This window comes from Octopus bimaculoides, chromosome 4 (assembly GCF_046866305.1).
Source record: "Octopus bimaculoides isolate indiv1 chromosome 4, ASM4686630v1, whole genome shotgun sequence".
NCBI classification, from domain to species: Eukaryota; Metazoa; Mollusca; class Cephalopoda; order Octopoda; family Octopodidae; genus Octopus; species Octopus bimaculoides.
Window position 1 is genome coordinate 12,564,016 of NC_142931.1, and position 26,456 is coordinate 12,590,471.

General features: G+C 38.7%; 2 protein-coding genes across 3 annotated transcripts in view; one reads left to right on the top strand and one right to left on the bottom strand.

Annotated features, from left to right (window-relative positions):
• Positions 1-854: 854 nt before the first annotated feature.
• LOC106883537 (uncharacterized) lies at positions 855-21,026 on the bottom strand. Of its 2 annotated transcripts, none has more exons than XM_052966895.2 (8): positions 19,646-21,026; positions 13,023-13,755; positions 12,285-12,715; positions 10,453-11,199; positions 8,739-8,976; positions 7,264-7,516; positions 4,646-4,792; positions 855-1,073 (listed from the first exon to the last, which is right to left on the bottom strand). In XM_052966895.2, the coding sequence occupies exons 2-8, from the start codon at positions 13,732-13,734 to the stop codon at positions 1,013-1,015; spliced, it is 2,589 nt and encodes an 862-aa protein (XP_052822855.1). In that variant the 5' UTR covers positions 13,735-13,755; positions 19,646-21,026; the 3' UTR covers positions 855-1,012. The 2 variants fall into 2 exon arrangements, with proteins under 2 accessions (XP_052822855.1, XP_014790058.1); XM_014934572.3 differs by lacking the exon at positions 19,646-21,026 and adding an exon at positions 18,956-19,003.
• Positions 19,135-26,456, top strand: part of LOC106883527 (complex I assembly factor ACAD9, mitochondrial) — a 58,297-nt gene continuing 50,975 nt past the window's right edge. Inside the window, exon 1 of the mRNA XM_089350304.1 lies at positions 19,135-19,339. The gene's annotated coding sequence lies outside the window, so the exon portion shown is untranslated. The remainder of the gene's footprint in view (positions 19,340-26,456) is intronic.

Here is a 26,456-nt window from a genome sequence, read left to right on the forward strand (position 1 = left end):
GGCAAGCCAAGTGAGACCATAATCCGTGGCCTCTGCCAGGGGTGTAGGCAGCTCACTTATTCGTACCTTTACTTTATTGGACACTAAACTCTGCTTGTGAAGACCTGTTGCGGCAAGTGAAATCGAAATCATAATTGAACCAAATTCGATGACTGGCACCTGTGCCAGTGGAGTGCTAACAACACTGTCCCAGTGTGATCATTGCCAGAGCAGCTGTCTGGCTTCCGTGCCAGTGGCATGTAAATAGCACCATTTGAGCGTGATCGTTACCAGCGTTGCCTTACTGGCACGTGAAAAGACATTCGAGTGAGGTCGTTGTCAGTCTGCTGGACTGGCTCCTGTGCAGGTGGCACGTAAAAAACACCATTTTGAGCGTGGCCGTTGCCAGTACCGCCTGACTGGCCGCTGGTGGCATGTAAAAGCACCCACTGCACTCTCGGAGTGGTTGGCGTTAGGAAGCGCATCCAGCTGTAGAAACTCTGCCAGATCAGATTGGAGCCTGGTGTAGCCATCTGGTTCGCCAGTCCTCAGTCAAATCGTCCAAAGCATGCTAGCATGGAAAACAGATGTTAAATGATGATGATGATATATACATATATATATATATATATATAAATGTGCAAAGGCAGGAAGCAGGTGGGTCTTTGGATGAATATATGATTGGTACTTATTCCATTTACCTCTCTTCTCACCTCATCAGAAAGATGAAAGACAGTGTTGAACCTTGAGATTTGAAACTAAAATATTCTTTATAAATCTAACTAAATATTTCAAGGTTCTAATACTGTGTAATGCATTATTATTTCTATCATTCCATCACCTTTTGCTCTCAAATAATAAAGTAAACAGTTTAATACGTTTAAAGACATGATAATGCCAGTTCTTTATTTTTATAAAGATATCCAAATACAAGAATATTTCAAGAATGCATTGGCAGAAATTGAGCTATAAAAAAATACAGTCATTGCAGTGAGTGGCAGGAGAAAGCTGAGAAAAAAAGTTTAAAGACTGATTAACTTATATTTGGACTTAGCAATTCAATCTGTCTGCTTGACCGGTGTCTGTCAGTAGCGCTGAAAAAGAATTTAGAATATTTAAATCAACAACAAAAGATGTTATATGAGTCATCATAAAAAACTTCTCCTAATTTTCCCTCTGTTCCTTTCCTCATCTTGGTGTTAGTTTTCTGCAGTTTGTATGAGTTTGGTAAATCAGTGTAGAAATTGCTTTCAAATTAAATTTTAACTGTTACCAAACTTCCCAGTCAATTTCATGCTCTTCTAAGACAGCTGTGGGTCCTTTCTTAGAGTGTACCACAGAACAGAAGGTGAGTTTCTGTTGAGTTTCCAAGGCAGTTTTGATTTGTTATTCACAAGATTATCCACCATCTTTCCAACAACAACCTTGGGTACCTTTTTGAATTCTATATGTCTAACACCCATGGACATGCTTACAAAATCAAAACCAACACAGCATCTACGACTTTTGAAAACATTTTTTCACACTCGGAATTGCTGAAGCATGGAATAAACTACGTGCATCAGTTGTTAGCTGTCAGGATACCACAGCCTTCAAAACCTCTATGCTTCCTGAAATTTGCCAACCGTACACCTGATGTCACCACCCACTTTTTTATTAATCAATTCAATCACTGTTTACTTTCTGAGCATTATTCTCTGCCCTGTTCATACATTTTTGGTTACTTTTTCTAATGAGTTGTAGTGCACATGAGCACTATATACAACAAGTTCATTCTTTTTCTTCGTATTATCATATTATCTCATTGAAGTCACTAATACTACAAAAAAAAAAACCAAAAAAAAAAAACCGAATGTTGCAACTCCTGTCTCTTTTCTCACCAAATACCAATAATTATTAAGAGATATTCTGATATAAAAAGTTAAGCGAATTTAACTGCCCTATTTGCATGAGAGGAAAAAGATGCTAATTGTCTCATGTACTCACAGAGAAAAAAAAAAAAAAAAAAAAAAAAACTGTCAACCATCATCATCATGACAGTTACTGCTAAAACCCAGTGTATAAATATGTTGAAGAAGACCCTACAACTTAATAGTCACCAAATCTTCTTCCACAAATACCCTCATGTCCTTAAAATGGTGCTATGTGCTTTAAATCCTAAATTTCAGAGCAATTTTCCAACACTAAAGACACATGGTTACTTAAACTATAGAGAAAGCAAGCTATTTTACTTCTACACAAACTTTACACTGTTAATGAAGCATTTTGCATTACGATAACTTGGCTTAAATAGTGCTATATTAAACAGAGCAGAATGTTTAGCAGTAGGAGAAGCACTCAACCATGAAACAAAAATACTAATAAACACTTATATGTTGTCATGTCGTCATATATAAATATGACAGAATTGAATTTACATGTAACAAGTTTCAAAAGAATACTACTAGTTTTAACACAATAATGTCATTTAAAATGTGCATTATGAAACGGAGTCAATGGGAAGATATTTCTAACTGGAGAGTGAATCACAGCACAATGAAACAAAGCCAAAGAAACATTCAGCTTTTATGAACCTATTTGACCCAATGTAGAATCAGAATATAAGAATATAAGGCGGCGAGCTGGCAGAAACATTAGCACGCCAGGCGAAATGCTTAGCGGTATTTCGTCTGCCGTTACGTTCTGAGTTCAAATTCCGCCGTGGTCGACTTTGCCTTTCATCCTTCCGGGGTCGATAAATTAAGTACCAGTTGCGCACTGGGTTCGATGTAATCGACTTAATCCCTTTGTCTGTCTTTGTTTGTCCCCTCTGTGTTTAGCCCCTTGTGGGCAATAAAGAAATAAGAATATAAGATATGTTACTGTGTCACGACAAAGAATACCTCATAAAGGGCTCGGTTTGGAGCAGAGGTATCTCCCATTTTTAAAGGATATTACGATATTTCAGTGTTCATCTTATACAGCAGAAATTTTTACCAATATAGCGCAACACTAGCTACATCAAATTCCAGTGATTATATCAATTATTTAAGAATGTGTGTAATTTTATGTTTATATACAAGGATATATGCATGGAAAGAGAGAGAGAGAGAGAGAGAGAGAGAGAGAGAAAGAGAGAGAGAGAGAGAGGGGTGTATGAGTATGGTATGGATAGCATACATGGGTGTGCAAGTGTTTTCATGTATAATGTGAACATGTGAATTAAATTTTAGTAAGGATTTGAAGGATGCTTGGCTCCTAGATATGTCACAGACCCACTTGTGTGCAGACCATACTCAGATGTCATGTGGACCATTATCCCTGCCTAAGGCTTAAATAGTCCCTGTACCTCAAGGGTAAGTTTGGGGAAGCAGGAAACTAGCGGAGTAAACAGTAAATATACCAGCAAAAAGGAACTGGAAACGACTACTGTATCTATGCCAAGAAAATTTATAGAACCTTTAAACTTTGGTCCATGATCACTGATGCCTGTTGGCGAAGCACATGAACAAGTCACCAATTCCAAATGGCTGCATATCTTCATAACCCAAAATGTACATGATTATGGCTTTAGAGATGTTAACTATGAAAACATTTAAATTATTTCAGAAATATTTTCATATCTATGTTGCAGATGGCACAATCAAAGGAAGAATGGAGGTATGCTGTGACCAGCAATGGATAGGAGCATCTGATAGTCTGGTTGATTAAGAGATCTTATTGATGGTATCAAATGTGATTAAATCTTGAAAAAGTGGCAATTCCAGAGCAAAAAAATTCCCAGTAGTATACACAATTTTATGCAATCTTTGAATTTTTTGTAAATATTCTTTTTTTTTGAGTATATTAATCAGACATATTTTTCTGTTTACAATCTAATAATTCAAGCCTCAATTTTTCAATCATTTTGTAAAAAGCAACTCTACAGGGTGTCCACTGACTGGCTCCTGTGCCGGCGGCACATAAAAAGCACCATCCGAATGTGGTTGATGTCAGTACTGCCAGACTGGCTCCCGTGCCAGTGGCATGTAAAAAGCACCTACTACACTCTCAGAGTGGTTAGCATTAGGAAGGGCATCCAGTTGTAGAAACCTCAGGAGTGGCTGTGTGGTAAGTAGCTTGCTTACCAACCACATGGTTCCGGGTGGAATTTGAACCTAGAATGTAAGGAGCTTAAAGAAATGCCACTAAGCATTTTGTCTGACATGCTAATGATTCTGCTAGCTAATAATAATAATGATAATAATAATAATAACGACGATGACGATGATGACGACCACAACAACAACAATAATAAGAGCACTCAGAGAGTGCAAACCTCTGCCAAGGCAATACTAACGTCCTTTCAATGATTAGCCAGAGATGATTTTTAAAATGAAAATGTCTGAAATAAACTCGTCTGCTCTCACAAACGAGAATACTAAAAATGAACCTGACCGCTCTCAAAAATTAAGTAAAAAAAAAAACCTGGAAAAATAATCCAGAATCCTTGTCTGGCACCAGATTGATCCCAAAATCTAATCAGTTCGTGCCAGTCATGAGGCAAAACATCCCTGAAAGTTTCATCCGAATCTATTCAGCGGTTCTTGAGATATCTTGTCCACGGACAAACAAATAAACAAACAGGACTGAAAACAATACCTCTGCCTTAATGAAGGTGGAGGTAGTAAAGAACCCAATAGATTACCTGGTTTGCAATAAAACTTTAGTGTTGCTGGGAATGTGAATTGGCTCATTAGACTGAGTGGTCCAAGTTTCTCCATTATCAATACTGTACTGAATTGGAAGGCCAGGATAAGTACAATTCACCTCTAATCTTCCATCTTCAAGGAACCTGAACAAATAAAATAGATCAATTGTCAAATATTAGGTTTTTCAAGGCTTGGTCAAGGTTTAAAGTGGAATAAAGTATACCAAAGTAGAATAGTGTCAGTTGACAATGAAGGAAAGAAGGAAATTGCTGTCTTGATGAAAAAAGAAATATATATATTTCTATTATCAAAGAAGGCACAGGTGTGGTTGTGTGGTAAGAAGTTTGCTTCCCAACTAGATGGTTTCAGGTTAAATCTCACTGTGTGGCACCTTGGACAAGTGTCTCCTACTATAGCCTCAAGCTGACCAAAGCATTGTGAGCAGATTTGGTAAACAGAAACTGGTTATAAGCCTGCTGTATACATCTATATATCAATATATACACACATCCTGCCAAAAACAATCACAGAAGTCTGGTGCAGGCTTCTTGTGAGACTGTCCCACCCATACTAGCATGGAAGGTGGACGCTAAATGATGATGATGATGGCTGCCAGGGTCACGTGCCGTGGAGAAGCAGGTACAGCAACAGTTTGGATGGTATACTGTTATAGTGCTTGCGAAGACCTGTTGAGGCAAGTGAAATCGAAATCGAACTAAATTTGTAGGAACACTAAACTCAGCTTGCGAAGACCTGTTGGGGCAAGCGAAAGCGAAATCGTGATTGCACCTGTACCAGTGGAGCACTAAGAGCACCATCCGAGTGTGATCGTTGACAGAGCAGCTGTCTGGCTTCTGTGCCGGTGGCACGTAAATAGCACCAGCGTGATCGTTACCAACGTCGCCTCCTGGCACTTGTGCCAGTGGCATGTGAAAAGACATTCGAGCGAGATTGTTGCCAGTGCCGCTGGACTGGCTCCTGTGCAGGTGGCATGTAAAATACACCATTTCGAGTGTGGCCGTTGCCAGTACCGCCTGACTGGCCTTCGTGCCGGTGGCATGTAAAAGCACCCACTACACTCTCAGAGTGGTTGGCATTAGGAAGGACATCCAGCTGTAGAAACTCTACCAGATCAGATTGGGGCCTGGTGTAGCCATCTGGTTTGTCAGTCTTCAGTCAAATCGTCCAACCCATGCTAGCATGGAAAGCGGACATTAACCGACGATGAAGTCAGCTGAGCAGAGACCATTCTAATAGTGATAGAATCAAGAAGTGTGAGCAAGTGAAGGTTGGCAGAGCAGATGGGTTCACTCTCAACTGCTCACACACATTTGTGATTTAAAGTCAGTAGTTGTTTACGGCTGAATTAATGTCTAGTTTTGTTCCATTTAGATCAGAGACCACTGAGTTAATTCCCTTGTAATCTTGTAACAAGCCATTAGAAAAAGTATCAGATTTTCCACAGGGCGACCTCAACATCTAAATTATGAAAATGTGGTAAGAAGTTTGTTTCCCAACCACATGGTTCCAGGTTCAGTTTCACTGCACGGCTCCTTGGGCAAGTGTCTTCTGCTATAGCCGTGAGCCAACCAAAGCCTTGTGAGTGGATTTTGTTGATGGAAACTGAAAGAAGTCTGTCGTATGTATGGATGGGTCTGCATGTGTGTGTGTGTGTGTGTGTCCCTCCCCCACCGATTGACACTGGTGTTTACACCCCCACAACTTAGCAGCTCAACAAGAAAGACTGATATAGTAAGAACAAGCTTGGAAAAAAATAAGTACTAGGGTAAATTTGTTTGACTAAACCCTTTGAGGTGATGCCCCAGCATGGCCACAGTGCAACGACTGAAACAAGTAAAAGACAAAAGAAATATAATTTTCCATTATATTATCACAGAATAACACCAAATGACTTGCTTCGTTTCAGATTTCTAACCCTTTACCTGTCCAAAGCATTTTCATTAGTTTGTCTCAAATGTCCATGCTCGCTTTCAGAATTTTAGTTAGCCCTTTTTAACATATGTTCTGAGTAATGTAAAACGTTCCTTTCTAGTGGTTGGAAAAAATTGAGGATGTGTATCATATGTGATGCATTTTTTTTATTTTTGTCTTGCAAGGTACTTGGTGACCCTGTCAGAGCAGGGACCACTTAAAACCATTCAGTCCACACTGTAAAGTGGTTGGTGTTTGGAAGGGTATCCAGCTGTAAAAACCTTGCCAAAACTGACCTTGCCTGTGCTTGTGCCATGTAAAAAGCAATAAGGGCATCTAGCTGTAAAAATCCTGCCAAAAACAGTCACAGAAGTCTGGTGCAGGCTTCTGCCTGGCTGGCTCTTGTGAAACTGTCCCACCCATGCTAGCATGGAAGGCAGACACTAAATGATGATGATGATGGCTTCCAGGGTCACGTGCCCTGTGTATTACATGTGATACATAGGACAAACAAAGGGTTAAAACAACTTCTTTTGTATAAAACTGTGAGGGTCATCAGTTATACATATGGCAGGCTTCTGTAGTTTTCTCTACAAAATTCCAGTGCTGCAAATATTATTTTGTAAATGACTTCCAGTGCTAATTGGATACCATGTAATAATTTTAAAAGTGGTTTACTTACCTGGCACCAGGTGGCACTAAATGATAAGCTATATGTGCCTGTTCCAATCGAGATAATTCTTTTGTACCAAGTGTTTTAGCAAAGCTGGCCCAATCTTTTGTTGATTCAGCATCTCTTTTGGACTTTTCTGTTTCATTTTCCCAGCTTGCTTTGTGCCATGCCCTTTCAGCCATAGCTATAAGACGAGGAAATACCATACACTCTAGTTGTTCAGATGTACGGACTAGTTCTGACCACAGTTGACCTTGGATCCCTACAAAGAGAAACAGAAGTTTTAAAAGTTTCAGACAATTCTTTAGCACATTTAACAAGTTAGCAGCGAAGGTCATATTGATATTTTATCTTCAACTAAAATGGCAGGCTGGCAGAATAGTTAGCACACGGGACAAAATTCTTAGTGATATTTTATCTGTCTTTCCATTCTGAGTTCAAATTCTGTTAAGGTCGACTTTCATCCTTTCAGGGTTGATAAAAGAACTATCAGTTGAGTAGAGAGGTTGTTTTGGTGATAGACATTAACACTCCTGTATGATTAAAAGGTGGACTCACCAAACTCTTATAAAGAGTAATGTGTATCGTTGAGATGGAAGAAGGAGTTGGTGTCTCACATGTTGATAGTTGGAAGGTTAAGTTGGTAATACACTGTTTTACCCCACCACTTTGTTTAAAATCATATATCCGCAACCAGGGGTTGTTGTTGGCACTCTGTCGCTTACGATGTCGAGGGTTCCAGTTGATCCAATCAACGGAACAGCCTGCTCGTGAAATTAACGTGCAAATGGCTGAGCACTCCACAGACACGCGTACCCTTAACGTAGTTCTCGGGGAGATTCAGCGTGACAAGGCTGGCCCTTTGAATTACAGGCACAACAAAAATAGGAAGTAAGAGTGAGAGAAAGTTGCGGTGAAAGAGTACAGCAGGGTTCGCCACCATCCCCTGCTGGAGCCTCGTGGAGCTTTAGGTGTTTTCGCTCAATAAACACTCACAACGCCCGGTCTGGGAATCGAAACCGCGATCTTATGACCGCAAGTCCGTTGCCCTAACCACTGAGCCATTGCGCCTCCACTCAACCAGGGGTATAAAAGAGATTAATGCAATCATCCACCTCTTTCACTTCAAACTTCAGGCTGTGTGCCTATAGCATAAAGAAATATCTTATTTTCAACTAAAATATTTTAGATTTACATTTAAAATTTTGTATTTGGTTTGCAAGATTCTTGATGTGAACTCATGTGTTGAAACATATTTTGTTATATCATTTGAGGGTCACAACCTTCAGATGCGCTATCTTTGGAGGGTCATTATGACAATAATAAACACATGCATTGGTTCTATTTCACTTCTTTATTAATTATTTGTTAATTGGTTAAGTATGTCACTAATTAGCTAAAAAATTATTTGATGTTCCAGAACAATTACCGTGACCAAACGAAACAGCTTCTGAAAGTCATTGAGAAAATACTGTTTTACTTACCAATAATGTTTTCAGGAACTTTTAGGTTCACAATTTTCTTCTCGTAAGTTTTAATATCATCAATAGAAAGAGGTTCACCAGTCAGTTTATAATCAGCGTTAGCATAGAGGTCATCTGGAATGAACTTAAACACTTTTTCAGTGTCTATAAACCGGGCTGCCCAATAAAGACCTCTCTCTTCAGGATCTGGTTCATAAGGGTGGTCGAAATAAAGGTGTGTAGCCTGAGACATGACTACCTAGAAGTAAAATTCAAAGCAGTTACTCTCTCTTTTACTTTTTTCACTTGTTTCAGTCATTTGACTGTGGCCATGCTGGAGCACTGCCTTTAGTCAAAAGAATCGCCCCCCCCCCCCCCGGACTTATTCTTTTGTAAGCCTAGTACTTATTCTATCGGTCTCTTTTGCCGGACTGCTAAGTTACGGGGACGTAAACACACCAGCATTGGTTGTCAAGCGAAGGTGGGGGGACAAATACAGACACACAAGCATGGCCTTCGTGCCGGTGGCACGTAAAAAGTACCCACTACACTCTCAGAGTGATTGGCGTTAGGAAGGGCATCCAGCTGTAGAAACTCAGCCAGATCAGATTGGAGCCTGGTGTAACCATCTGGTTCACCAGTCTTCAGTCAAATCGTCCAACCCATGCTAGCATGGAAAGTGGACGTTAAATGATGATGATGATATATATATATATATATATATATATACATATATACGATGGGCTTCTTTCAGTTTCTGTCTACCAAATCCACTCACAAAGATTTGGTTGGCCCGAGGCTATAGTAGAAGACACCTGCCCAAGGTGTCACGCAGTGGGACTGAACCCGGAACTGTATGGTTGAGAAGCAAGCTTCTTACCACGCAATCATGAAAATTTGTTTCATAACTTTTCCTGAAATCATCATCATCATCCTTTAACGTCTGTTGTCCATGCTGGCATGGGTTGGACGGTTTGACCAGGGCTGGTAAGCTGGAAGGCCGCACCAGACTCCAGTCTTATTTGGCTATGGCTGGGTGCCCTTCCTAACGCCAACAACTGTCAACAAATATTATTACAGTAAATACATGTTGATATACACAAACAAATTGTTGTAGTATTATTTATTTCTTTAAGGCAGTGAGCTGGCAGAGACGTTAGCACGCCGGGTGAAATGCTCAGCGGTATTTTATCTGTCTTTACATTCTGATTTTCTTAACTGAAGCCCAGAAAAAAAAAAAAAATACAGGTGCAGGCATAGCTGTGTGGTAAGAAGTTTGCTTCTCAACCACATGGTTCTGGGTTCAGTCCCATTGGGAAAGTGTTTTCTACTACGGCCTCAGGCTGACCAAAGCCTTGGGAGTGGATTAGGTAGACGGAAAATGAAAGGAGCCTGTTGTATATATAATATATAATATATACCCTCAGCCTTGGGCTGAAACCAGTAAAAGATATAAAAGATGTGTGTTTTTGTATCTGTGTTTGTCCCTCATCAACGCTTGACAACTGGTGTTGGTTTGTTTATGTCCGTGCAACAAAGTAGTTCAACAAAAGAATCTGATAGAGAAGTACTAGGCTTATAAAAAAAAAAAAGTACTGGGGTTGATTTGTTCAAATAAAAATTCTTCAAGGTCAGCTCCGGCATGGCTGCAATCTAATGACTGAATCAAGTAAATGATAAATGATAAAATAAAAAAAACTACACACACACACAATCAACACATTTCTAAACTTACCTTATATCCAGCATTAGCCAGCATGTATGCAATATTAGCTTTTCCTGATTCCCAGACATTCTGCCAAGCATACACAAGAACATCTTCCTGGGGTATATTAGAACGTTCGAATGGGCCATCAATAGACACCATACCATCTTGCCAAGCTCCCAAGCTTAAACCATGTTTATAAACAATGGCAGCTACTCTACGGACAAAATGTTCTAAAAGATCATCCAGAGTCACTATGTTTTCAGAGGAATTGAAGAGTTTTCGACAAGCTGGTGATTCTTCCCACATATCAATCGGGACTTCATCTCCACCAAAGTGGAACACCCTCAAAGGAGCTATGTCTTCATGCATCTCTTTCAAGGCTAACACCACCATTTCAACAAAATTAAAAGTTGATTCAAGGCCTGGATTCAGTAGGTTTTCATGAAATAACTGGCAGGATTGAGTTGTTATTGGACTCTGGACTTCACTTGATTCATGCAACATATATTTCGCAGCTTCTTCCATTTTACCAGCAGAACAGAGTTTTTCGTAATGGGATTTGACAGCCTGAATAGCAGCATTGCAATGACCTGGCATGTCCACTTCGGGGATAATCTCAACATGGCGCTCAGTAGCATAAAGTAGGATTTCTCTATAGTCTTTGACTGAATAGTAACCGGAACCAGATGTATCAGAATTTGGGCCAGAACCCAATAATGGTAAAATGTGACAGTTTCCAGAGGTGTTATGACTATGACTGCGGTAGCCGCCAACCTGCAGAAAAGAAGTGGTTTATATTTTGAAAAATAACTAAAATAAAGGTTTTAAAAATCAAAACATTCAAAAGTTGAAAAAAAATTTGGACAGAATAAAAAAAAAAATGATAAGTAAAGATACTGACTTCCATGAAGATAAAACAAAGTTTTATGTTGTGCCAGAAGAGGAGGGATAACTTTAGAGCCAGTAGTTCAGAAAGAGGGACAGAAAAAAATCCTTCTTTCATTGTTTTGATTGCTATATTAAACTGGAGTGAAGGTGCATGACCTAGTGGTTAGGGTGTTTCACTCATGATTGCTCATGTGGGTTCAATTCCTGGACTGAGCAGTGCATTGTGTTCTCGAGCAAAACACTTCATTTCACATTGCTTCAGTCCACTTGGTTGTCAACAGGTAACCCTGCCATGGAATAGTCTTTCGATCAGGGGGAATGTTGGCCTGCTCACCTAATTAGTGGGGTGGTATCATTTGAAGGCTAAAACAATGCAAAGTGCATTGTGACCAGTGATGTCTACCGACATCTGACAGCCTGGTCAATACTGGGAGCAAGTATAACTGAATGGTTAAGAAGTGGTTCTGATGTCAATCTCATTGCACAGCACCTTGAGTGTCCTGTATTACTGCCTCGGACTGACCAAAGCCTTGTGGGTGAAATTCAGTAAATGGAAACTGTGAGGAATCCCATCAGAGGACCTGTTCCTGTTCTTGGGTGGTAGGCCTAACTTGTCATCTGGTTTAACGCCATTACTTGGACTTTTGGTGCTTTTAGTGGAGTGTGCTGTGTGGCAAGTGTTTGGGACAAGTCACAAGTCTTCTTTTCTTCTTGAGTCTTGAAAACCATTCTTTCTTTGACTATGCCATTAAAAAAAAAAAAATTATCATGCAAATAAATGCAATGTAAATGCATTCTCATGACTTGATAATCAAAGGCTTTAAGCCACCAGCCAATGTTTAGTACTTATTAAACACTTATACAGATTGTAAGTCTATCAAAAAAGTTAGTTTAATCAACTAAAGAAAGGTATTTAAATTTTAGCAGAAATTTATCAAAATGATTAGAATGAAAAAAAAAATAGACCTTACAGATGTCATCTCCTCAAGACCAGGGATTTCAATCCGCCATCCTTCATCATCAGTTAAATGCAAATGTAATTTGTTCATCTTGTACATAATCATGCTGTCGATGAGTTTGAACATTTCTTGTTTTCCATGGAAGTTTCGTACGACATCGACATGAAGACCACGATATTCGTATCTTGGAGCATCTACGATTTTCACTTCTGGAATACGTTCATCCTTATAAAGACTCAATAAAGACTGGATCCCCCAGAATAGACCTTGAGAAGTGCTGGCAGTTATTTCAATCACACCTTCTAGGCAATCAACAGTAAGTGTATAAGCCTCCTTAGAAATAAATGAATGATTTTGAGGTGGAAGTTGCACAGATGGAACTAATTTAAGATAAATGTACTTAGTTTCAGGGAGCTGAGAAACAATTTTTAGCTGTAGCTTTCCTATAAAAAAAAAATAAAATATAGGGTAACATAAACTTCAATTTCCAAAGTAATTTTTAAAATTGTAATAAAATGAAAGGACTTGGTGTACCTGAATGAATTCGAGAGTAGGACTTACTGGATACATAAAATTTGACAATAAGAGGGCTTAGATTTGTCCCCTTGATGTTCATCTAGTCAATGTAGTAACATCTGAAGAGAACATTCAAGAAGTTAACAAAAGGAGAACAGTGAAAGTATGTTTAACATAAGTGCATGCACACATACACATACATACATAATGGTTGTTAGGTTAAAAGCAACTTACCTGAGAGATACTCAGCATCTTTGGACAGAGTTAGATCTTTAGTATATATCACCCAGTTTCCTTCTCTCAAATAGATACATTTGGTTTTACTGCAAACCATTTGGAGTGGCGTAGGTATAACTGGTTTAATTTCTTCATTAGAGTTGTAGGCAGACAAATTCCTTTCAAAGCGAACCTTTGGCGTAAAAGGATCATAAATGTCAAAACGTTGTTTGCCGTCAGCTAATTCATAATCATAACGTTTCCATTGAGAGGGTTTGTTAAACTGACCCACAAAATTAAGATCTTCATCAGCTGTGCACTTGATGATACGAGGAATCAAATCAGGATACGTCATATACCAATTAGGCAGAACATCAGTTTTAGCAACGGAATAATACTGAGCAAGGAATATTATTTTAACAGAATCATTATTAGTCAGTGTTTTGAAAGACTCTAGGGGTTCCAATTTGAAAAGGCTTCCATTAACATGTGAAAACTTCACACCATATTCTGTTAGTTCGGCAAAAGAATTTTTTGATAAGTATTTCGGCTCAATCAAGCGGATGTGGCATAAATAGATTGCCCATGGACCTGGCTCAAGAGGAACTGAGCAATGATTGGTCAAAGTTATTGCTGCTTTAAATATTTTGCGGCCTTGGTGGATATTGTCAAGAACTTCATAATGTATATCCAAAGTGTCTGTTAGTAGATCAAATGATTTCTGATCCATGTTCAATAACAATACCAATCACTAGAATTATAATAGAAAAAAAAACAGATTATGTACAGGTATGTGTTATGGGTTGATTTAAAGGAGCAATTTGAGATTTAAAAATATAAAACAAAATCTTATTTAGATGTTTTGGAATAAAACATTAATCCTTTCACTTGAGTACATAATACCACTGCTTCAATCTTGTTCATGTGTCATTAAAGAGACAAGCGATAAACCCTACCATTAATCAGATACCAATCTAAGATAAGCTTTCCTATTACTTTTGGTAATTAGTCTTGAAATAAATTAATGCAACTGCAATTCTGCACAGAAATGCAACATAATAACTGCAATTCTGCACAGAAATGCAACATAATAACTGCAGTGGATATATAAAGCAGTGGACTTTTTCTTTGCTTTTTTTTATAGAATGTGTGTAAGAACTCCTTAAGTGGCCCCTGGGTCGAGTGTTCATACAGTTTACAGCAAAGACATTCATGAACAACTAGCATCCAGACTATAGGAGGGGCATCAGTTTGTCTCTCCATTTCATAATGATTATGGAGTTGATATTGAAGTAAGAAAAACAGATGTAAAATGAATGAACACAGACACACACACATCCTGGGTCATGTTACCTACTGCCATTATTCTATCCTTTTGGTCATACAGGTACCTTTCTCAGAATACTGGGTACATCTATCACTTACCCTCATATCACACGTGCCTTACATCATAAAACTTCATAGCTTCCAATCTGTAAAAGTGATTGGTGAGCGAGCAGAATTATGGATCACGAAATCCCTTTAGTTGTGTTGAGGATATAGCTACTTCTCTAGTGCTGGTGCCATGAGAAAACACCCAGTACACTTTGTAAAGTGTAAAGATGTGATAACTCTTTAGTTTTATTGAGGACATGACAACTTTAGTGCTCAAGTGCCATGAAAACAAAAATAAGTGCAGTCAGTAAAGTGGTTGGCATTAGGAAGGGCATCTAAGCCACAGAATCAAGTAAAAAAAATATAAAATAAGTAAGAAAGATCCTTTGACCCCTCTAGGTTAGCAGTGCTTCTAAATATGTGCTGTGACCTGTTAAACTCTTACCAAAATAGAAAGCAAATGTAAAATGATAATGATATATATATGAGGTCTGTAGGAAAAAAAAACCCCAAACCTTTTGAGAGGCAAAGTTATTGCTTTATTTACAATTTAATTAGGCTTGTCTCTTTCAGATTAGTTCTATTCTCTGTTGATAAACCACTCCTAACATTTTTTCAGTTTTGGAATGTGTCCTGGAATGCATTTTCAGAGGTAGAGTGAATGAAGTTCATGCAGCAAGTTTTCTTTGATATTTTCTATTGTTTAAAAATCACCATTTGATGTCTTGTATCTGGATGACACATGGCTCAATGGTTAGAGTGTCAAGCTCACAATCATGAGGTAGTGAGTTCAATTCCCAGATCAAGCTGTGTGTTGAGCAAGACACTTTACTTCATGTTGCTCCAGTTCATTCAGCTGTAGAAATGAATTGAGGTGTCACTGGTGCCAAGCTGTATCAGCCTTTGCCTTCCCGAGGATAACATCAGTCGCATGGAGAGAGGAGGCTGGTCTGCATGGGCAACTGCTGGTCTTCCATAAACAACCTTGCCCAGACTTGTGCCTCAGAGGGGAACTTTCTAGGTGCAATCCCATGGTCATTCATGACTGAAAGAGGTTTTTTACCCTTTTATCTGGATGACATAACACATGGTGGAGGAGTCAAGTTTACTAATGAACAACATCTGTTCCAGCCATATTGCTTCTTTTGACTGGTAAGTGGAAAATGTAAATTTTGATAAAAATCAGCTTGATGACAAAGTCTTCAATCCGATCTGATTGAGATGTGACTGACCTCAGAGATTTTTTTATAGTGGTCAAATGTTCGTGCAGTACTTTAGCTCACTCCCTCCATCGAATTGATGTTGCCTGAACAGTTGCGCAATGTATCACATGTCAGTGGTCAAAGTGATCAGAGAGCAATGCAAGATGAAGTGTTTTGCTCAAAGAATACAATGCACCACCCAGTCTAGGAATTGAAACCACAGTCTCATGGTTGTTAGTGCAACACCCTAGCCACTAAGCCATGCATCCTCACACACACACACACATATATATATGTGTGAAGGCACATGGCTCTGTGGTTATAGCGCCGAGCTTACGATCGTGAAGTTGTGAGCCCGAATCCCAGACCGGGCTGCGTGTTGTGTTCTTGAGCAAGACACTTTATTTCACGTTGCTCCAGTTCACTCAGCTGTAGAAATGAGTTGCGACATCACTGGTGCCAAGCTGTATCGGCCCCTTTGCCTTTCCCTTGGATAACACTGATAGTGTGGAGAGGGGAGGCCAGTATGCACAGGCGACTGCTGGTCTTCCATAAACAACCTTGCCTGAACTTGTGCCTCAGAGGGGAACTTTCTAGGTGCAATCCCATGGTCAGTCATGACCAAAGCGGGTCTCAGATATATATATATATATATATATATATATCATTGTTTAACATCCATTTTAAATGCTGGTATGGGTTGGATGGTTTGGCAGGGGCTGGCCAGTTGGAGAGCTGCCCAGACTTCAGTTGTCTGTTTTAGCATGGTTTTTACGACTGAATGCCATTCATATATATATATATATATATATATATATATATATATATATACGTGTGTGTGTGTATGAGTATATACATTATTCCAAAACAAATCAAAGAAGATCCCATCACCTTCAAATGATATCTGGACAAATTGCTTCAAGGAATAAATAGTACACAAGCCACCTATCTCTGGATACACATCAGTCAACAACTTCTTACATGAATGGACCAGTTTTCGGCTGATACATATTTAAGTTCATATAAATTTTAGAGTTATGTAAGAGTTGTAAAATATATTTTATGTAGTGCAAACATTATCTCAATCTGCTGGGTAGAGTTCATATATTATATCAAAAGTCGACAGGAGTGGCTGTGTGGTAAGAAGCTTGCTTCCCAACTTCATGGTTCTGAGTTCAATCCCACTGCGTGGCACCTTGCGCAAGTGTCTTTTACTATAGCCTCAGGCCAACTAAAGCCTTGTGAGTGGATTTGGTAGACGGAAACTGAAAGAAGCCTGTCGTATATATAGATATATATGTATATGTTTGTGTGTGTGTGGTTGTCCCACCATCGCTTGACAACCGATGCTGGTGTGTTTACGCCCCCGTAACTTAGCAGTTCGGCAAAAGAGACCGGTAGAATAAGTACTAGGCTTGCAAAGAATAAATCCTGGGGGTAGATTTGTTCAACTAAAGGCGATGCTCCAGCATGGCCGCAGTCAAAATGACTGAAACAAGTAAAAGAAAGAATAGTCAGTATTCTTTCGTTACAAACAGCACAGTTAACGAAAGAATACCGACCAGAGATTAATAGTCTACGCATGGAGGTACAAGTAAATATTTTTGTTGCCAAAATATTTTTATATATTTTCCCCAAATGATAAGATCTTTTGTTCACTATTTACTGTATTAATCCTTATTACCTCCCTCGGTTGTTCACTTACGGATTGTGCCTGATAGTACAACATACAAAGAACACACATTACATACACTAGCATGTGCACGTGTCTTTGTGCCCTCACCACCACTGACAACCGGTATTGGTTTATGATTCCATAACGTAGCTGTTTGGCAAAATGCCCGATAGAAGAACTAGATTACAATAAGTACTGGAGTCGATCTGTTCGACAAAATCCCTTCAAGGCGGTACTCCAGCATGGTAAAAGATTAGCACTACGTGTGTGTGTGTGTGTGTGTGTGAGTGAGTGCAAGATTACTCTTGCATCAGATGAGATAGTATCGCTCATCTTTAATGAAGCAAGAATCAGCCTGCATCATACTGCGTTAACTGTTCGTTTATTTATCGTCCCTCACACTAAGAAGAAAAAAAACAAAAAAACCCCCAAAACTATCGAATAATTTCACACCGTCCGATATTGTTTCGAAGCATACAAAATATTATTGATTAATTCGTGAAGCGAAGAATAAAATGGAGATATTGACATCTTAGTCAGCACTGTGTTTTAGCACTGTTTGTAAGTTTTGGGGGAAAGTAACATGACATGTCTGTTAGGAACTATCGAAGATTAAGCATCGAATAGATATATTAGATTGTTAAAAAAACAAAAGAAAAACGTATCTTCACTCAAAATAAACCAGGTCTTTGATGTATATAGACATTAATATATAATGCAAGTAGTTTATGATTAATGCAGTACTATCTCAAATACTAAATATATTTTATATGAAATAAGAAACTTGGGCGGCAGGATTAGTAGAATCGCTAGTGTCGGATAAAATACCTGCTGTGTTTTGTTACGGCCTTTCTAATTCTTAGCAAACTAGGTCGACTTTGCCGTTTATCCTTCAATAGTTGATAAAATCAAGTACCAGTTATATAAAGGGGTAATAAAATCAACTTCATACATTGTTCGTTTGATACAAAAATTAGTTTGCATTTAATGTAAAGAAGCTATATTAAACTTGAAAAGACGAAATAATAAAGTATAGTTTTAATATTTAATAATGATGAAGACTGGTAGAGAACGTTGTTAATACTCAGGCTTAAGAAAAGGAAATAAAATTAGATACGAGTTGCCGTTTAATTAAACAATTTAAATGACTTGTCTTTTGAATTAAACCTAACTTAGAATCATCGGTCATCTTTTAAACTTTGTTAATGCCAAGGGAGCAACAATGAAGTAAAAGAAGCTGAACTATTTATAATTTTAAGTTTAATTACAACATAACACAAGTTACTTTATGGAGTAAAATATATTTGACAGATGAGAGCATTGACATTAAACATGATCTTTAAAAAGTACGACCGAAATTGTTTGGAATACACAGTGACATGCGGGTGTATTATGAAATACAAATAAGAATAAAATTAGTTTAACGAACCCTACTTTCAACATTATATATATATATATATAAATAAATATACATACATACATATATATATATATATATATATATGCACACACAAATACAACATACATTTATATATAAGTGAAGATAGACATAAAAATGCATCGATATATTTATGAAGTTTTCAGTTTCTAATTAAGAATACGATGCATACAGATGTGTATTGATACATAGACAGTTAAATATAAGGAGTCTAATTAATTGTTAAGAACGAGCAATAAAACAAAGATCAGTTGGGACTTACAAGAGACAAACGTTGACGGCATTTGGTTTAATTCAGACAAATAGGGAGGAAGGGGAGAGAGAGGGAGAGAGTGAGTGAGTGATAGAGAAAGAAAGAAAAAGAGCGAGGAACTGAGATGTATATCAAGTGGTGACAGGAGGTTTACAAATTAGTGTTGATATTAGAGTTATCTCCCTTCTAATTTGGGTGTAGCATCGGACACCACCGCCACCAGGCGTAGGTTCTCTTTATGTTGTCCGCGATAGCGGTTAGTTTCTTCTCGTAAGCTACCTACAGCAAAACAGAAAGAACTAACACGGATGCTGGAATCGTTAGAGCGTCGGAAGAAATGTTTTTGCCGTGGTTGTTCCAGTTCGTTGCGTTCTGAATTCACATCCTACTAAGGTCAACTTTACTTTTATCTTCCTTGATAGATTCGATAAAATAAACTTCTGGTCAAATTCGAAGCTTTCTACCTATATCAGAAATCTCTCTATAAAACTATGCTAAAACAATAACGCGCCGTACTAAATGAATTATAATGTTTTTATTCTGGCAGGATTCGAGTTAAAATTTTGCTGTGATAAACTTTGGTTTCAACTTTTTGTAATCGATATAAAAGAGTCAATTCAAGGAATTAAATTCACTTCAAAAGTGTGAGATTTATCTAAGAAATCAATATAAAATAGGATGAGAAATATTTTGCAATACCTTTTAAAATTTACCCCTCTCTCGCTCTCTCTAGAGCATAGCCAAAGCAGGATGTTCAATTCTATCTTTCTCTCTTCTCGACGCAGCACTCACCCGTGAGCAAGCTGTTGTTTCTCTCTCTTCCTTCAGCACTTAATCAGAGAGCAATCGGTCGATCTACTTTCGTTTACTTAGTACCAGTACAATACTCATTTCAATACAATATCGATTTGTTGTATCACTCGTCCGCCAATTCGCGTATGTTCATTTCCTTGTTTTTACCTCAGCAACAAAACGAACAGCTTCGTCATGCAGCAAGTCAACAAATATGCTGACAAACAAGAACCGCTCCTTGCACAGGTAAAAAGAGGAAAGCTTACCTGGTACGGTCACGTATTCCGCCACAACCTCCTGTCCAAAACAATCCTTTAGAGCATAGTTAAGGGAGGGTTAAAGAGAGGCAGACAAAGAAAATATTGGTTGATCACATCAAGGACTGGACAGGTCACCATAGCATGACTCTTCTACATATGACAGAAAACAAAAACCATTGGCGACGGTATCGAGAGTGGCACCCCTGCAACTAGTTGCATCTGTGAAGGGAGCTTGATGGTGTTACATACAACAATTGAATAAGTAAGACCTCATTTAAGAGATTTCTAAAGGAATAGTTACAAGTTTTCACTGCATATGTCAAATATATGAATTCAGTTCATAATTACTGAGAATAAATTAAATAGAAGAAATGAGATTGTCTTGTTAAAAAACTGACTGACATTAGTTTCGAGTAGCATCTTACGTCATTCTAAACAGAATAAGGAGAAAAGGGGCAAACATCTATCATAGCATTAAGTGACAGTAGTTCCATGTAGTGCCATAGGTTGTTCTGTAAGGAAAAGTAGAAGACAGTGTGAGACCATTTTATAGTGCACAGCATCAAGGCTACGTGTTGACTTCTGGTTGGCTTTTTATAACCCCAACGAAGTTTTTCTAGAAAATTTGACCAGACTATTTGGCGGGAAGATTCTAGCTCATTTGGTCATACGTCAACTGCTCTTAGTCAAGCCATGTTCATGTAGACGTTAATGCTTTTTTTGACAACACAATTTTCGTAACTAGCCTCGTCTTTCATGGCAGTAAGGAAGTATATGGTCTTGAAGTACAATGTTTCAAAACTCAGCAGGAACTTCTCTACAATACAATACATATGAATATCGAAAGATCCTCCCATGAGAATATGCTAATCATGTATCTTTCAACAGCAGGAAAACACAACAGTTAAGTCCTGGCAGATTTCACGTCAAATAAAGGGCCATAGCATGCTGAAGCTTAGTTTTTATAACGATGAAAAATTGTTGCCTACGCATCGAAACAAATTTCTTAACCTCTCACTAAACTAAGCACACACTAAAATCTGATCAAATGACACTCCTGAATTTTGATACTTCACAAAAAAAAAAATCAAAATATAAAGAAAGTTGAATTTGAATTAAACTATCAGTCCCCTGAGACTCTTCATAATAAAGGTATTATATATATTAAAAAAAAAAAAAAACTGCTGGCAGACTGCGAAACTTATTCGTGTGAAGGTATCAAACTACTGTATAAACTGTAATAGTGTATTTAACAAGAACGTCAACCAAGATCTATAAGAAGTGAAAAATAATGAAAACACTCATTTGTAAAAGTGACTAGAGCGATCTGTTTGTCCTCATGGGCAAAGAAATAGTCTCGCATGAAGATTGTAATAGCATGAAACTCGAGTCATGAAACAAACCCTCAGTTTCAGTAACAATAATAAAATAATGCACTATTCAAGTATTTTGAAGAGTTTAGCCCAATATGCAGCTACATTATATATATATATGGGGATCTACTCAAATCCCTGGAAACTGGCGACAGTATGTCCCATTTCCAATAAGGGAATCCGTTCTGTTGAAACAGCCATCTTATCCCCCAATATTAACATCTGAAAAAATAATGGAAATGGCTTTAAATAACTACCTGCTTCGTCACTCTCGGATATCTTCTTTTGTCAGAAATAATAGGTTGATTTCCATTGAGTCAGAGCAACCGGGGACCTTCTTGGGGTATCAGGCTTCCTTGTAAACTAGGTAATCGAAATGGCTGGGGTTTCGCTGGTTCTATTCCAACAACTCCTCGCGGCAAAAGTATGTCATCATCAACCCAGCTAAAATGGCTAAGAGACTGACTGATGCCATTCTCCTTGGTAACGTCCTACTCGTTCTCCACCGAACCAAAGTCCATAACTAACCTTCAAACCTTTAAGTAGTTTACAAATGTGGAAGTTGTTTGATGGGTGTTGGATATTTGGTTAGGCTGCACGTTCTTGCCATATAAAAATCAAGTCACCATATAAAGTTTTCAACAAATCGCATTTATTTACATAAAGACATTACGTAGATTATTTGTTGAGAGAGATAAGAAAATAAGTCTTCATATTTGATAAAAGGTTCTTTAAGCATGGCTGTCAATAACCAAAAGCATCTCTAACAAACTCTGCTAAGCTTCTCTCTTCGATTTTGTCTTTCCCGCACATGTCAATTTATGACCATATTTTGACGAGAAATGGCGGGAAAATTTCCATTCAAATCACGTAATCACACGAATGCATGTCATATGATTGGTCGAAACGCAGAGCTAAAATCACATGACTTTATCGGTTCTGAGACATCAGAGTTTTGAATTCTAAGTGTCGCTGCACAAACAAATATGTTCCCTGCTGTTATTGCACCATCTATTGGCATTCTTTTACCTGTCGGTACAACTCTTGCAAGATATTCATCAGAGAAGCCTTTGTGTATCGCACATCCTGCAAGCTTGCCCACTTACCAAAAATACAGCATAGATTTTTGGTCCCTTGTAAAATCTATTGATTTTAAGAATTCCATCACTTTTCTTAGGCCTCGGTTAAGACAAGAGGCCCAAAGCACTTATGAGATTTTAGTAATTCAAAATATAAACAGTAATAAACCATAAAATAATTTTCCATTTTTCAAAATGAAACAAAAGTAACTGAGATACTTTTATTCTTTTACTTGTTTCAGTCATTTTGACTGCGGCCATGCTGGAGCACTGCCTTTAGTCGAGCAAATCAACCCCAGGACTTATTCTTTGTAAGCCTAGTACTTATTCTATCGGTCTCTTTTGTCGAACAGCTAAGTTATGGAGACGTAAACACACCAGCATCGGTTGTCAAGCGATGTTGGGGGGGACAAATACAGATGCACAAACACACACACACACGTCGGGCTGCACAAGTCGCAAAGCCCCAGGTTTAGATGGTCTACCCTATGTATTCATGCCAGATTTGCTTGACGACCTCTTGGCAGACGTTTACCACAACTGGCAACAGAACGGGAGAATTCCCAGTGCTGTTAGTCGGGGTGTGGTGACACTGCTGAAGAAGGACGCCGACAGTGGGGGACATACTAGGGAATTTTCAGCCCATAACTGCTAAATACAGAGTCTAAGATTTTTACCAAGGTGTTAGCAAAAAAGTTGGCGCTTGTCGTTGGTAGTCTAGTAAGGGAAGCACAAACGAGAGCAACCCTGAACAAGTCTATCCACAACAATCTCCACCTTATGCGATACATCATACACTTTATGTATTTGTATTGTCCCCCTCACCCTTCGCCCTGGTGGCAAATAAAAGAAATCTTCATCATTATTATTATTATTATTATTATTATTATTATTATTATTATAATAAACTCAGGGTAAAAGGCAGACTGTATGACGCATGTGTACGAACAGCCATGCTACATGGCAGTGAAACATGGGCTGTGACTGCTGAGGACATGCGTAAGCTCGCAAGGAATGAAGCCAGTATGCTCCGCTGGATGTGTAATGTAAATGTGCATACCCGTCAGAGTGTAAGTATCTTGAGAGAAAAGCTGAACATAAGAAGCGTCAGTAGTGGTGTGCAAGAGAGACGATTGCGCTGGTTTGGACATGTGGTGAGAATGAATGAGGATAGCTGCGTGAAAAAGTGCCACTCCCTAACAGTTGAGGGAACCCGTGGAAGAGGTAGGCCCAGGAAGACCTGGGCTGAGGTGGTGAGGCAAGACCTTCGAACATTGGGCCTCACCGAGGCGATGACTACTGACCGAGACCTTTGGAAATGTGCTGTGTGTGAGAAGACCCGGCAAGCCAAGTGAGATCGTTGCCAGTGCCCCTGGACTGGCTCTTGTGCGGGTGGCACATAAGATGTACCATCCTGAGCGTGACCGTTGCCAGTACTGCCTGACTGGCCTTGTAGGGTTTTCGAGCGAGATCGTTGCCAGTGCCCCTGGACTGGCTCTTGTGCGGGTGGCACATAAAAGACACCATTTCGAGCGTGGCCGTTTTCGTGCGGGTGACACGTAAAAGCACCCACTACACTCTCTGAGTGGTTGGCGTTAGGAAGGGCATCCAGCTGTAGAATCTCTGCCAAATTAGACTGGAGCCTGGTGTTGCCATCCGGTTTCACCAGTCCTCAGTCAAATCGTCCAACCCATGCTAGCATGGAAAGCGGACGTTAAACGATGTTGATGATGATGATGATTTATTGTCTTTGCACAGCTTCTAATGCTGGAGATGTACTACGGTGTCAGCTGTTCATTACTAATGAACTAAGGTAACACCTCATATTTTTCGTACTCCTTCCAGAGTATTTGAGCGGCTCCAAGCAGTTCTGTTTTCTGCAAGTGCTCCACCTGTTCGTTCCATGTACTTCTCAAGATTTTTGCTCACTATTCCCAGGGCTCCGACAATTATTGGTACTGCTACCACCTTTTTCATTGACCACAGCTGCTTAACCTCCCAAGCTAACCTGTCATACCTGTCGACTTTTCTTTCTTCCTTATCGCATACCTGGGCATGCTACATCTAAGATCCAGCATAGTTGTTTGTCCAATGGACAAGCCTTGCTATATTGTCGTGGCGTCTCTTATATTCCTTCTGGGCTAGTGGCGTACATTGGCTGGTAATATGCCATATGGTTTCACCATTTTGTCCACAGATTCTGTACTTATCACTTTCTGTTGTGTTGTCTATTCTGTATTTTATGTAGTTTATTCTTAGTGCTTGCTCTTGGGCAGCACAGATTAGAGCCTCTGTTTCCGGTTTTAAATCACTTTTAGTCATCCACAGCCATCTCTTTTCTCTGTCTGTATTATCTTCAACATACCTATGAAATTGTCCATGCATTCTTTTCTTTACCCACCTATTATTATTATTATTATTATTGAGAGAGAGAGAGAGCAGTGCATGCCATCAAAGTGACACGGGTACAATTATACAAAGCCCAATATACCCATCATGACTACCCGTCTGATAAGGGTACACCAGGCACATGCATCCCAACCATATGTGCATGACATGGTGATCTTATATCAAAATGAACAGTGCACGACCTTGCAGGTAGGGCCCAGTTAAAATTTTCTTCGGGTTGAGTAGCCCATCCCATTCAAAAGGTCCCTGAATAAAGTTTGCTTAAGGATGATGAACAAAACACCCATGTTTCCAGAGGTGAATTTTTCAGGATCCGGACAAAAGCCTCCTAGGACAAAAGTCCCCTATGACAAAAGCCCCACCGATAAAAGTCCCTTGGACGAAAGCCCCATAGTCAAAGTAAGTGGACAAAGGCGCCCTAAAATTATATTTTTCGGTTATTTTTTCGTTTTTTTCCCCTTCTTTTTACTTGTTGCAGTCATTAGACTGTGGCCATGCTGGGGCAGCACCTTGAGGAATTTTTAGTCAAATGTATCGACCCCAGGATTTTTTTTTATGATTTTCAACCAGTACATGAAGTTAAGCCTAGAAGGTCTTTCCACATGCTAGAAATAACAACAAAATCTTAAAAATTTGTTTTTATAATTTCACGTGAACAAAAAACGGACATCGCGGTTGTAAAAAGAAACTTTTATTTTCCAAAATTCCAATTTTCAAGTAAGCAAAATATATTTAGTCGAAAATAAATAAGTAGAATAGGATAACAGAACACAAGACTCTTTACTACTCAATGTACATGTTATCTGAATTTAAAAACGATAAGAAGTTCGTTTCAATGACTAGCCTTCGGCGCTATAATTCTGTTAGACATTCAACGGCCGGAGAAAGTTCAAAAGGTCAGCTCATTCTCGTTAACCTGCAAGTGCTGAGAGAAGAAAACAAAAGGCATTAACTCAAAATTTTAAAATGCTGATTTTTCTGCGACTAAAAATTCTTCAAAGCCGCAGTCTAATAACTGCAACAAGTAAAAAAAAAAAAAAAATTCTGGCGTCAGTACGTTCAACTAAAAATTCTTCAAGGCGATGCCCCAGCATGGCCACAGTCTAATGACAGAAACAAGAAGTAAAAGGTGAAATAAATAAATAAATAACCGAAAAATATAACCGTGGGGCTTTTGTTCGAGGGACTTTTGTCTGTGGGGCTTTTGTCCTACAGTCGAATTATTCAAACCGCAAAGAATTCCTCTCAACACATGGCTATGATATTCCTCCACTACTTCTGCTCGTGATCAGAGATGCACATATCGTCAGCCACCAAGGGACATGCTCAACTGGTTATGGTCAAACAACTGACAAGCAAATCTGAGGTATTGAGCAGAATATTTACTGTAGCCCATCTTTTATATTAAGACAAAACAATGTACATAACATAATCAGTTAAGATCAGAAGCCATGAGACCCACTGTCTGGTATTGCATCGTTATTATTATTATTATTATCTAATTTGGAAGATTAAGCGAAATCAAAGAAATAGAAAGTTGAAGAAAAGTTTTAAATGTTTTTATAAAACGATATATGTATTCATTTCATATAACTGC

Coding starts and splice junctions, on each gene's coding strand:
- LOC106883537 (XM_052966895.2), bottom strand. CDS start 13,734: ATGGATCAGAAATCATTTGATCTACTAACAGACACTTTGGATATACAT. Junction 11,200..12,284: donor GTCTTGAGGAGATGACATCT/GTAAGGTCTATT, acceptor TCTTTTCTGCAG/GTTGGCGGCTACCGCAGTCA. Junction 1,074..4,645: donor AAAGTTTTATTGCAAACCAG/GTAATCTATTGG, acceptor ATTCTTTTTCAG/CGCTACTGACAGACACCGGT.